Here is a 15,341-nt window from a genome sequence, read left to right as displayed (position 1 = left end):
TTGGTTAACCAGCGGTCGGGACAAGGGACGACGGTCAAACGGTAATAGATGACGGATGCGATGTACGCATTCGCTACCTCCGCTCAACCTTTCAAGGAGAGCTTCCTCTCAGCCCATTTCTGGGTGAGGTTGGCCACCCTGTTCGTCACTTCTTCCCAGTTTTACTCCAACTGGAGGTCCGGACCGACCCAGACCCCGAGCAGTTTAACGGGTCCGTCTGTCCAGCGCCTAATAATAATAATAATGGTTTCAAATTTTACCACAAGGGTAGTAATTTTGGAGGAGAGGATGAGTCAATTACATCGACCCCAGTGTGTAACTGGTACTTATTTCATCGACCCCAAAAGGATGAAAGGTAAAGTCAACCTTTGTGGAATTTGAATTCAGAATGTAGGAACGGGCGAAATAACACTAAGCATTTCATTTAGCACACTAATGATTCTGCCAGCTTGCCAATTTAATAATAATAATAATCCTTTCTACTATAGGCACAAGGCCTGAAATTTGAGGGGAGGGGACTAGTTGATTACATTGATCCCAGTGCATAACTGGTACTTAATTTATCAACCCCGAAAGGATGAAAGACAAAAGTTGAGCCCGACGGCATTTGAATTCAGAACATGAAGACAGACAAAATGCTGCCAAGCATTTCGCCTGGTGAGACTGAACCCAAGACCACTGGTTGGGAAGAAAGCTTCTTAACCACACAGCCACACTTGTGCTTATAAGCTACACCTAATCATCTTATGGCACTTCCAGCCAAGACACATTATTCTAAATGTTGTAATTTCAAATCTTGCTGTGATCAACATCAGAACATTCAGTCATGGTCTGTGGTGACAAACATCAAGTCAGTAAACTTTCCAAAATGGAATAAGTTTGTAACATTTGGAGTAGAGCCCTTCTTTATAAAAGAAATATGGAGAAATATAGACATTGTTTTTACCCATAAATCTAAGCTGAATATGCCTCTAGTATTTATCAGTTAAGTAACTGGGACAAGGGCACTGCTGTGTGGCTGCTGAAGCTACTAGAAAGAGCAGCCAAATCTCTCTCAAATCACATCCAACCATCTTAAAGAAAGGACAATTAGGATTATGCAGTCCTAGAGCCATTATACCTGAGGAAAAAGCAGTATGGACATGACTGAAGCACTTTTGACAATAGGTCAGACAGATCAGTGTTGGCTTGGGAGTTATACAACAACAACAATACCAATGATCAGGGTTGACTTGGGTCTGAACAACAATTAATATATTAAGGGGTGAATCCAAACGTAAATTATCTGCTCCAACAACTTGTGTGTGTGTGTACACATATATATATATATATATGTATGTATACATATATATATATATATATATATATATATATATATATATATATATATATATATATATATATATATATATATATATGCATATATATATATATATATATATATATATATATATATATATATATATATATGCATATATATATATATATATATATATATATATATATATATATATATGCATATATATATATATATATATATATATATATATATATATATATATATATATATATATATATATATATATATATATATATATATATGTATATATATATATATATATATATATATATATATATATATATATATATGCATATATATATATGCATATATATATATATATATATATATATATATATATATATATATATATATATATATATATATTGTGGCACTCTTACGACAACGAGGGTTCCAGTTGATCCAATCAATGGCACAGCCTGCTCGTGAAATTAACGTGCAAGTGGCTTGGCTGAACACTCCACAGATACGTGTAGCCTTAACATAGTTCTCAGGGAGATTCAGTGTGACACAGAGTGTGACAAAGCTGGCCCTTTGAAATACAGATACAACAGAAACAAGAAGAAAGAAGTGTGAGAGGAAGTTGTGGTGAAAGAGTACAGTGGGGTTCGCCACCACTCACTGCCGGAGCCTCATGGAGCTTTAGGTGTTTTCGCTCAATAAACACTCTCAACGCCCAGTCTGGGAATCGAAACCACGATCCTACAACTGCAAGTCCACTGCCCTAACCACTGGGCCATTGCACCTCCACAAATATATATATACATACATACATATACATACATACATACACACACACATATATATATACACACACACACACACACACATATATATATATATATATATATATATACACACACACACATATATATATACACACACATATATATATATATATATATAAATGTTTCAACAACACAGTTTATGCATTAGAAAAAGTGTAGAATGCAAGGAAAACAAGAATGAAAAATAGTAACTGTTACCTTATGTTTTCAGGATATTCTTGTAGAGCTGTCTCAAGAAACTGCACAGCTTCTTCATAATGCTTCTGGGCAGATAGCAGCAGCACAAGCAGATGTAGAGAATGAATATGATCGCTGCACTGTTTCAAAGCATTACGCACAAAATGCACAGCATCAGAAATCTTAGAGAAAAGAAAATGTTAAATTCATGTTAGATTCATAAATAAACTGAGACATGAGAAATGTCAAACAATATATTTAGTCAATAAGAACATATACAATAAACATATACCAAATGATGATGATGATGATGCCTATGCTGCTATTACTGGTGATGATACTGTCTGTAAACCCAATAATGATGATAATAAAACTGGGTTATATTCAGTACAGGTTAGGCAATATGGATAGCCAATAAAAATGGTAATAAGAATGGTTTCTAACATAGGCACGGGACCACGAATTTAGGGAAGAACATAATTGATTATATTAATCCTAATACTTGACAAGCATTTATTTTATCAGTTCCAGTAGAATGACAAGATTGACCACAGCTAGATTTGAAATCAGAACATAATGGGATGTCTATATATATTCTCTAATCCACTACAAATGCTACCAATTTAACTGTGCACTAATTTCCGTTGAGAGGTCTCTGCTAAGTATTACTCTCCATTGAGAGGTCTCTGCAGACCTCTCAATGGAGGTCTCAAAGCAGAGACCTCTCCATTGAGGTCTCTGCTAAGTATTACTAACATGAGATTGAAAGATGCTGAATGTAACTTTCACATCCAACAGACACTGTTTTTCTTTCTTTGCTTAGTCAGGAAGGGAAGCAGTGCTCATGACCCTTTTCAGGGCCTTCAAGATTGATAAAAGGAAGGGAGAAAAGTATCCTCTAATCAGAGACCTAACTTGAATGCATGCAAAGGAGTCGCATGCAATGGGGTTGTATGCATTCAGTAAAAGCACCCAAAGACCAGATCAAGGGATAAGTCTACCACCTATGTAGGCCACAGTGGAATTTGAACTCATAACTTAAAGAGCTGGAACAAATACCACAAGACACCCCATCCAATACTAGCAGCGACTCCATCTAAGAATATCTGAAGAAGGAATTTTACCACAGAGCATTTAATTCAATGCTCTAATGATTCTACCAATTTGCTACCTTCAAAAAACAGACTAATATATGGAGTCAATATTGTTTGAAAAGAGTTTAAACACACTCATGGACAAATAACTACAAACATTGATTGGCTGAATGGTCCTGATTTCCAATGGGTTTGAGGGCCAGGATCTTATCTCATTAAGATACCAAAAGTTCTTCCTGGAACAATCAAAACTTACATTAAAACTGTCAAGAGAGTCGAGAAAGAGAACATGTGTGAAAACTATAACAGGCACGATTCCTAGATATTCCATTCAAACTCAGACAACTACAAATAAAAACAAGTATTAACATGTTATAAAAATATACATTTCATGGATCAGCTAAATCCTACAGAAAGTATTTTCAATCTGAAGTCCACAGATTCAGAATACAAAGTGAAGCATTTAAACACTAATAGACATTTATCTACCACTTTACTAGTTCTGCCATTTACTACAGTCCTACACCTAAATGATAAAAAGAAAAATAACACCATCACTATTCCTTAAAGCTTGTTTTTCCCTGTGATGTTAATAGGTAGGTATATCAGCACCAGATCCTAACAACAACTAATCCTTCTCATCAGGTCTCACACTGCCCTTACAATAATACTTACTTACACCAGTGTTGTCATCTCTGTTGCATATACTGATCAATAAACATAAAAATTAGTTGTAACAAAGAAAGCAGCAAATAAAACTCATACATCTACAGTTGGAAAAATATTTTCTTTGAAATTTCATATATATTGAAAAAGAATGAAAAAATCCTCTAGTCAAAAGTACCCTGCAACGCACACGGACACACATATACACAGTATAGTGACATGGTGCAGTTTTAGCTAATGACTAATACAATAGCCAGGGTTAGCTAGACATGAGCTTTTGTTGTCATACCTTTCTTTATATTGTAGACAACAGATAAGGGTTCTTCAGTTACAAGCAGAGCAACCTGTACACATGATTTGCTTATAGTGATCAAATGTTTGTGGTGTACATTAGTTCACTCTCACCATCAAGTCAATATGACCTGTACAGGAGCACAGAGTGACACACACCAGATATCAAAGTGATCACAAAGCAATGTGAGATGGGAGTGTTTTGCTCAAGAACACAACAGACCAACCAGTCTGGGAATCAAAATCATGATCATACAATCATAAGTGCAGGAATGAAACTGAAACTTGCTTAGAGGATGCAAACCCAGATCTAAAATATTTTACAAACAAGGTTGATTTTTTTCCATCTCGATATCAAAACTAACATAGGTGTCATAATTGTAATCTCTATATATATCTATATATATAAAAATGAGAATGTGTGTGTGTGTGTGTCTGTCTGTCTGTCTGTCTGTCTGTCTGTCTGTCTGTCTGTCTGTCTGTGTGAATCCCTAAAACTCAAGAACTACGCAACCAATTTCATTCAAATTTTACAGATGCCTTACTTAGGGTTCCAGTTGTGTTTTAGTCAAAAAAAAAATTTAACTTCTTCCAGAGTTCGAGCCCACAGCAACATAATATCTCCTCCACTATTTAAGTATTACGTGTCAAAAGTGAAACAAAAACACTCATGTCAAATACTTTCACTTTAAAAATGAAACTATTCTACTAACTGAAACAATCACATTTCGATACTGTAATGACAGATACTTTCAGAGAGAGAGAGAAAGAGAGAAAGAGAGAGAGAGAGAAAGTGAGAAAGAGAGAGAGAGAGAGAAAGAGAGAAAGAGAGAAAGAGAGAGAGAGAGAAAGAGAGAAAGAGAGAAAGAGAGAGAGAGAGAAAGAGAGAAAGAGAGAAAGAGAGAAAGAGATGTATATGTATATGTATACATATAGATGTATATGTACACGTTATTCCACTAACTGAAACAATCACATTTCGATACTTTCAGAAAGAGAGAAAGAGAGAGAAAGAGATGTATATGTATACATATACATGTATATGTACACGTATATGCATAGATATATATATATATATAGATCTATATGCATACATGTATATGTATACACATGTGTAGATGTATCTATATATATAAAAATGAGAATGTGTGTCTGTCTGTCTGTCTGTCTGTCTGTGTGTGTGAATCCCTAAAACTCGAGAACTACGCAACCAATTTCATTCAAATTTTACACATGCCTTACTTAGGGTTCCAGTTGTGTTTTAGTCAAAAAAAAATTTTAACTTCTTGCAGAGTTCGAGCCCACGGCAACATAATATCTCCTCCACTATTTAAGTATTACGTGTCAAAAGTGAAACAAAAACACTCCTGTCAAATACTTTCACTTTAAAAATGAAACTATTCTACTAACTGAAACAATCACATTTCGATACTGTAATGACAGATACTTTCAGAGAAAGAGAGAAAGAGAGAGAGAGAGATGTATATGTATACATATAGATGTATATGTACACGTTATTCCACTAACTGAAACAATCACATTTCGATACTGTAATGACAGATACTTTCAGAGAGAGAGAAAGAGAGAAAGAGAGAGAAAGAGAGAAAGAGAGATAAAGAGAGAAAGAGAGAAAGAGAGAGAAAGAGAGAAAGAGAGAGAAAGAGAGAAGAGAGAGAAAGAGATGTATATGTATACATATACATGTATATGTACACGTATATGCAAAGAATATATATATATAGATATAGATCTATATGCATACATGTATATGTATACATATGTGTAGATGTATATATATATATATAGATGTACATGTAATATATATATATATATATATATATATATATATATATATATATATATATATATATATATATATATATATATATATATATATATATACATGCATACAGATATCTATACATATATACACCCATCACACACAAACACATGCACACAAACACACACATTAGTCATTTGTTTTCTTATCCAAAACTACGTCAAAAATACTGAACGAATCTTTATGAAATTTGGAAATTATATTCTATGTATAATGGCCATAACTCCCATCAAAATTCATATATTTTTGATGTTGATGAAATTTTAACCCGAACATAACAGATGAGCATTATTTGTAATTCAACGGTACAGATTTCTGCAATGTGGTGCATAAATTGTCAAGTAAATGAGACGCATCTTTGCCTCCACTGATTCACTTGCAAAGTGTTGAGTAAAATTATTTCGTTGCAGACCTCCTTTGGGTCTTTTTATTATCACTACGACACACATAGTCCCCAGTTGGTAACATTGATTTCAAGGCCCTCCTAGATGAGAGACTGGCATTCCACTTAATGTCTATGTTCCATGCTGGCATGGATTGGAGAGTTATTAATGTAGAAATATGGTATCGTAGCTACTAACAGTTGAGTGTTGCGTAGTCTAGACGGCGTTTTTAGATTTCATTATTCTCTTTAACCCGGGCAAAGCCGGGTATTTCTGCTAGTATATATATATATATATAAAAGTCTTTGTCTGTCTGTCTGTCTGTTCCTTATACATTCTCAAAAGGCTTGACCAAATCAAATCAAATTATGACAGAATTGAAAGTGTACAAGACAAAACATCTAGTAGTATTTAATTACATTTCTTTACATTGCAAAATCAATTACTGCTGGATTACATTTTGCTTTTCATTCTTCCAGAGTTGATAAAATAAGTACCAAGCATGTATTGGATTGATTCAATCAACAATGTCCCTCCCTCAATTTGTGTCAATGTCAGAGATCCCAATAAAAGCTATGAGAAAATAGGTTCACCCAGGCCAACATCATAACAGTTTCAATTAAAAGGATTTATTTTCCAGATACATGGCACAGTAAATCCTAAGATCCAGTCTTCAGTAACTCAGCATAATAATAAATATCCAGATTCATAATAATAACCAAATTCTTGATAATAAATATCCAGATTAATACACATAATCTCTTTTAAGTGCAGCCTTCACTGATCTTCTAGAATACAGAATCACACTACTGACACACAAACCTGCAACCATCCACTTGTTATAAATAAATAACATTCTCTAATCTTCTAACCGCTAAATCTTTTTCACTAAACTATTACTGACTTCTCTATCAATACTAATTAGGTTACCAAGATAAAGTGAAGTCATCACTAGAGAGTGTACTACTAGGACATAACCTACCTCTATCATCTGTTTTTACAATATTTTAAGAAAAGTAAGATGAGCCCTGTTGAAATGGTAATAATTAATCCTATAATTTTTTGTTTTAATTAGAATTACCTTTCATTAATGAGATCTCTTCCAGCCAATTATTCATTCTGATAATGTCTTCCAGCTTAACTTATCATCTACTGCCAGATTTGGTATAATGAACCCAAGATTGAATAATTAATAATAGCCAAATGACTAATTCTAACATACCAACTCAATCTTAGATGTGGTTGCTAGATCGGTCAGCTGAGGAAATGTATAGCAGATAAACGTTTTTACAATATTTTAAGAAAAGTAATATCCTATTTGTTCACATACACACATACGCAGATGCTATGGTAAACCTAGTTACCAAATTCTTTTTCCAGTAAAGAGGTCAGCAAAATCACTTGTTACTGAAAATGACATCTGCCTGCAGCAGTTTGTAAACAGGCAAAACAAACAACAGACATCAAATGGGGAATTATGTTGGCACCTAACCAAAAAAACAAGCAATATCATACATTTGAAAATCTTGGACAGATTCCAATGAACTCGTATTATAAGAGCAAACTATAAAAGATTGTTCCAGGAAGAAATTCTGATATCTTAATGTGATAACAACTTGACCCTCAAACCTGATAGAAATCAAGGCCAAGTGAGGTCAGAGTAGCCTAACTCATGAGAAGGTTCAAATTCTAAGTCACAAATTAAAATCCTATTTTGATACTTTACATGCAATACCTCTTGAACAGTTTTGAGCTGAAATATCTAAGTAGCTCAATGAATCAAATGTAATTTGTCTACTGAAAAGTTGGCAAATACAACAAATCTTTAAAAAGACTACAAGATTCTCATACCTAAAAAGCAACAGTGACAAATGGAATATAAAAAAAAAACCAAGTGTAGTTAATACATAGGTAGGAGGCTCAATTACTGGCACCTAAAGAAAATAAGCTTAAAAACCTATCTCAAGCCTTTCCTGTCCCATGATAAGACATTTTAATTTACATAGCACATCTAATCTACTAAGCTGAAAATAAGTAGCAGTACAATTTCACAGGTGAGTGGTTAGCATTATACAACATAACCAGCTATAATAATAATAATAATAATAATAATAATACATGGAGATATTTCAAATTGCTGATTCATTCAAATTATGTGAGCATGAACATACTGATCTACTGTATAAACAGCTAAATTGTTGAAATATCTTATGGCAGAACTGATGGGGAAATATTTTGGACGGTAAACATCATCTTTCCTACTATTTTATTGTAAAATATATTTTGAAGAAGTTAGCTTCAATATGTCATTAAATGCATATATGTGCACATATGAACTCAAGTTGAAACCGAATTCACAAACTCTAACAAGATTTCATCACTTATTCATCAAGTTTCTACTTTTATCTTCTTTTACTTGTTTCAGTCATTGGACTACAACCATGCTAGGGCACAGCTTTGAAGGGCTTTAATTGAACAAATCAAGCACAGTACTTATTTTTTTTATTTTTAAGTCTGGTACTTACTCTATCAGTCTCTTTTGCTGAACCATTAAGTTACAGGGACATAAAACAATACTGTTTGTCATACAGTGGTAGAGACAAACACACACACACATACACACACACACACACAATGGGCTTGCACATAGTTTCCATCAACCAAATTCCCTCACAAGGCATCAGTCAGCCCAAGATGCCTCACTGAGGGACTAAACTTGAAACCACATAGCTGCAACACAGCTTCTTAACCACACAGCCATGCATATGCTATGAACAAATACTCCAAACATTTTTTCAATTCAGGAGATATTTAAACACAATTTTTCTTAATGGCAACTACATTAGGCTGTGTTCAATATTAGGTTTACTGATTGGTCTCTAAGTACTATATACAATCTGCCTTCTATTTTCATTAGTAACAACCATATTGAACTATACTCAATACAGAGTGAATTATACTGTGGTACCACTATTCAATAAGACATGTCAACAATATACAGAGTGCGGAGAATAAACTAAATTATGCAAAAATGAAAATAACATTGACATCTCATTTTAATATATATATATATATATATATATACATATATATGGTGTTAGGAAGAGCATCCAGCCATAGAAACTATGCCAAAACAGTCATAGAGCTTGAACAGCCCTTTAGCTGGTCGGCCCCTGTTAAACTGTCCAACCCATGCCAGCATGGAAAAACAGACATTAAATGATGATCATGATGATGATGATCATGATGATGATGGTGTGAGTGTGTGTGTGTGTGTGAAAAACACACCTAATTTCCTCTCTTCTCATAGCATGACAAACATATTAAAGCCTCTTCCTATCCAAACTAAATGCACTGTTAGACAATGTGAATAGTTCGTCTTTAAAATGATTGCTAAATTTTCCAGCCCACTGATCAACAGAGCACATAACCAAAAAGATGCATCACAATTTTAAGTATCTCAACAACCTTCTAACAAACACATGTAAGATGAAAGAAGCACGTTACAAAATAATTCAGCAAATGTTATAAAGGAACTTCCCAGTTAAATACTTATTAATCTATCTTCTCACAAATTCACTCAATACAAAAAATCCTGCTAAACCTATGTATATATTACAATATCCAACTTAAATATAGTAAAAGGACTCAGAAAGTTGAATTAGAAATACTTAACTTATCACTGGGGAAGTCAAAAATATAAAAGTAATTAGCTGTTTTCAGAAATTTGAAATACATACTTTTAGCATAATCCAGTTGTAAATATAGGAATAAACTTTATGTAACTATCTTGAATACCCAAGCACCAACATATTTTCCTACAGCTATTAAGAATATTTATTGCAATAAAAAATATAAAAATAGTGACAAAAACAACATTGATATTCAATATATCAAAATAATTAATTATAAAGTTAACACATCCTTAATGACCCGTCAAAATTCTAAAACATTCCTCTATGCTACTACCATATAATTTCAAGTCTGCTTGAACATTTTTATTGACTCCAGTGATGCTGTTATCAACTAGAAATGTAAACTTGCTAAAGCTGTTGGTGAATTTTTACCACGTTATATTTATAGCCTAATAATTAGATAAGTTAACCAAGCCATATATCCCACTTAATTATGAGGTATGAAGTTGCAAGAATGTTTAAAAACTCTCAATAATGTCACACCAAGGAAATTTTTAAGTTCATTAGTGATTGGAAGTTCATTTTCTAATGTTCCCGTACAAACTACTAGAGATGTAATTCTGAAGAACATAAGTAGGTATTTCAGTAGAAATTATCATCATAAACGTTATCACCATCACAGTTGTTTTTATGTCTGCTTTTTCCATGCAGTTACAGGATAGATGAGACTTCTGGAGGCAGTATCCTACAACTGTATGCCCTTCCTCATGCTAACTCTGATTTGTTTTCAAGTAAGATACTTCGTTCCACTAGTCTTTGCACCTTAAACCGCCCTATCTGCATGACATGCTTTTTGTACAGGATATAAAACAAACAATCCTGCTGATTAATCAGTATCAATGCAAAGACACATGGAGGAAAATTCACATGTGCACACATACATACACACATATCACATACACAGTTGTATACAACAGGCTTCCATACAGTTTCCATTTACCAATTTCACTCACAAGGTATTGGTCAACCCAGGGTCATGCAGAGGGATCCACCTAAATTAAATGGATTGCAAAGTGAACTTCTAAACCACAATTTTAAAGAACATATATTAATGTTCCAGGAGAAACCACTATAATTTCAAAGTACACATATGAGTATCTTAGTATACAATAGATATAATTGTAAAAAAAAACATGCCAAAAATGGGACCTATATGTGAGAAGTGATCTCTGATCCATTTAGGAGGGTCAGTAATGTTACATAAAAACTGGCTTGGTCCCAGCCTATCCGTCCTTTACCTACTAAAATTTTATGAAAATTATCCATCTACTTGCACAGACAGCTTTAGATTAAAATTACACCCAAATCAAATGTGACTAATAAAGTAGTTTTAGAGCCATTTGGCATCTTTTTCTAGCATGAGGATTTACTTGGTAGTTGCCCCATTATAATTTTATAATTATATTTATAAAATTAAATACTTTGTATTAATTTTTACCTAAATTGGTTTTTACATGCTAGCTACTTGATAAAATCCTATATAGATTTTACCCTCAATTATAATTGATATATATATATAATTTGATCATCTTCATAATATAAATGGAAAAATGTTTTAAGCATAATGTAAATAAAGGCTAAAGGCAATCATACAAGAGACAGATTATCAATAATCATATAGTACAAACATTTTAAAGCTATACACATTATATGTAAAAGATGAACCTTGACATACCTAAAATACCCAAAACCAAACCAAGCCAAAAGGTCAGACTTGATATGGTTTTAAGTATTACCAATGAAGTACAAGTACACCACCAATTTCCCAACATCCTTGGTTCAGACTCATGCCAGGTTATTTTGAGGGATTATCCATTTTGCCAGATTAAACAAGGTCAAGTAATAGTAATCCATAGCAAATCCCTTAGAAGATTTCTGCCATATTATTAATAAGTTTTTTTGCTAGAAAATCTTCACAACACACCTTTATCTATTTGGTAGAAATGTTATGAAGCTGGAAACATTCCTCCAGCACTTCTACTATAATAACTTAAAAGCTCAAGTATTTAAAGTGAAATCTAATGCCATACACTCACCTCCTAACTGCTAGGCTCCTACCAGACCATCTTTTGAAATGTTACTGAAAAAGGCATATATTTACCTTTCTCTCTTTCAGAGTGGGACACTGTATCTTTCAGAATGAACATAAATTATCTAATACTATGCTTTTCAAAGAGATAGCGTGCTTAGGAGGTAAGGATGTTAGATTTTGTTTTAAACATATTTTTATATTATTACAGTTAAGTGCCAGAAAAGTATTTTCTATCTCCATGATGTTACTAGTGAACAAACAAACATGTCGCGAAAGCTTAGTAATGAAAAGCCATCAATAATGGTTACAGGAAATACATTGATGACAAGTATGCCCGTCCTCATGGCTGAGGCCCTCCAACCCTCAGTCACAACCAACCATTCATCGCACCACATACTACAGTTCCATTCTGAAGTCATACACTCTGCAGGGCCCTCCCCATCCAGTCCTTCATGTCATGGCTCTGTTTTTATCTTTGTCACTTATGAGCCTATTTTCTGTTCACCAAGACCCTGAGGATGTGAGTACAGAGGTTCTGAGCCCTGATAAAGGCCAAAATATTGCAGTTTTCACAGTCTAACCATCTTTGTCACCAGTGAGCCCATTTTTTTACCCACCAAGCTCCTGGTGGAGAGGGTGGGTAGTCACAGTGGCTCTGAACCACGATAACATGGCCAAAATAATGCAGTTCTCACCATCTGACCATCATCACCAACTCTCATTCTGTTCCACTCTCCTCCAGGACTGAATTGTTTATTCCACAAGCTGCCCAACTAATCCACTGTACTTACTTCTAGCACATCATCTCAAACACCCTCAGTCACTTACTGTTCGCTACCTTTAAGGTTCATACCTATATGATGCTACAGACCAGATCAAGTGTTTTAAAAATTTCAGTTTGAAGCATTTACCAAGGGCACATTCTCTACATATTGCACTAAGAGACCTTAAGGCCACTCTTTAACCCAAACTACAACTCATTTACACCTTTTTTCCAAACTATAAAATGTTTGCCCTATTGTTTAACAACCATAACCATAGCCAAGCTTTAACTCCTCCACCCTGGAGATGGCAAATACATAACTGAAACTCAATGAATATGTTACAGTTTTATATCCATTTGAATGTTTGTATGAGTGGAATGTTTTTTGTTTTTTGGTTTGTTAGATTTTTTTACTTAGAGATACAATATTATTTTGTCAGTTGGATGTCCTGCCTTCCTACCACTAACCACTCAACTATGTAGCAGGAGAAACCTGTTTTTTGTTCATTCAAGCAAACTGGTGGGAGTTGGGTGGGTCCATTACACATAGAGTACAACACAAGGACAATAGTAAAAAGTGAATTTATGACCACATAGTTAATAATCCTGTACCTAACAGCTATTGTGCCTCACACACACACACAAACACACACACATATATATACATACATACATACATATATATATATATATATATATAATATTATTAGGGACAAAATCCAAAATTACAGGTAAAAAACTCAATTAAAATCAATTTATAAAATATTAAAATTAAATTGAGCCTTATAGATAAAGTATATATAAAATATATATAGTTTTAGGGAAAATAACCAATTTTCAAGAACTCATCGATGAAAATCCACTATCACATATAGAAAAATTAATAATTAAAAGCACAATAATTATTATTATTATTATTATTATTATATTTATTATTATTATTATTATTATTTATTATATTATATTTATCTTATGATATTTACTTTACTTTATATTATACTCATTTATTGTGCTTTTAATTATTAATTTTTCTATATGTGATAGTGGATTTTCATCGATGAGTTCTTGAAAATTGGTTATTTTCCCTAAAACTATATATATATATATATATATATATATATATATATATATATATATATATATATATATATATATATATATATATATATATATATATATATTGATAGAAAGGACAACAAAAGAAAGAAAGAGACCTCGATATTATGTAAATAGAGGAATTTATCTGTAAAAATATGACACTTATTCGGTAGCCATGGTAAAACTCTGAGGACCAGATAACTGAAAAGATGGTGGCGTGGGTTCCCACCCCGGCATCCGAAACTCGGAGTTTTATCATGGCTACTGAATAAGTGTCACATATTTTTACAGATATATATATATATAAAGGTGTTTAAAGATTTAATCTAAACTATACTTGTATTCCAAGTGAATGAATAATAAAATATGAATAAAAAAATAAACAATTGCTTTAGCAGTGAGTAAAATTTAAGTCTTATAATGCTTTACCACTGCCAGTTATAAAATAATGACTTTTTTATCTATCTCATGTAATTTTTATATATAGTAACAGAAGAAACAAGTTGACAGAGATTATAAATAGATTAAGGCACTGACCTGTCGTTGGATTGCTAATTGTAATGCCAAATGGAATGATGCTAGGAAATCATTAGGATCTTCTTGAAATGCTCTGAAGAGAACAAATAAAAATATTGGAAAGCTTTAAAAATGTACACATACATACACACACACAAACAAACAAGAAAAGTTAGACTCTTCTGAAAATTTATAGAATTATAGCTGAAGGCACTGCTTAAAAAAAAAAGAAGAAATGCTAGTCAGCAGAATAATTCTTGATATCCAGAAAGATTGCTTTGTTTTTTGAGGGTTTTTTTTGGTGGGAGGGGGGGGGGGGTTCAGTATTATTTGTACATGAGAGAAGAATCTCAAGGATTTTCAAGAGATAAAATTTTTTCACTCTTCAATAGAAAATTAAAATACTTTCAAAATGAGAGAAAAACAGAAAGTTTTTAGCAGAAACATGTCAAACAGAATCTTTGAATATTTGTTGAAGATATTCACCAATTTACAGTGAGTAATGCAGAGCAAGAATGACTAAAGTTTCAGGTACTTCAGTTTAATTCCTATACAATTCTTGCTGATACAGGCCATTACTAGCTCACCAATTCAAGTAATTATTTTTTTAATAGTAGAGTGGAGGTGCAATGGCCCAG

The 15,341-nt window shown here is 33.0% G+C and overlaps 1 protein-coding gene across 1 annotated transcript in view; it reads right to left on the bottom strand.

Annotated features, from left to right (window-relative positions):
- The window catches only part of LOC106881176 (tetratricopeptide repeat protein 7B), a 150,244-nt gene that overhangs the window by 51,561 nt on the left and 83,342 nt on the right, over positions 1 to 15,341 (bottom strand). Inside the window, exons 12-13 of the mRNA XM_089351411.1 lie at positions 14,725 to 14,797; positions 2,347 to 2,507 (exon numbers count right to left, since the gene is read on the bottom strand). Of these exons, the coding sequence (XP_089207537.1) occupies positions 2,347 to 2,507; positions 14,725 to 14,797 (234 nt within the window). The remainder of the gene's footprint in view (positions 1 to 2,346; positions 2,508 to 14,724; positions 14,798 to 15,341) is intronic.

This window comes from Octopus bimaculoides, chromosome 4 (assembly GCF_046866305.1).
Source record: "Octopus bimaculoides isolate indiv1 chromosome 4, ASM4686630v1, whole genome shotgun sequence".
NCBI lineage: Eukaryota > Metazoa > Mollusca > Cephalopoda > Octopoda > Octopodidae > Octopus > Octopus bimaculoides.
The sequence above is the reverse complement of the archived record's forward strand: the minus strand, read 5'-3'. Positions and strand labels throughout refer to the sequence as shown.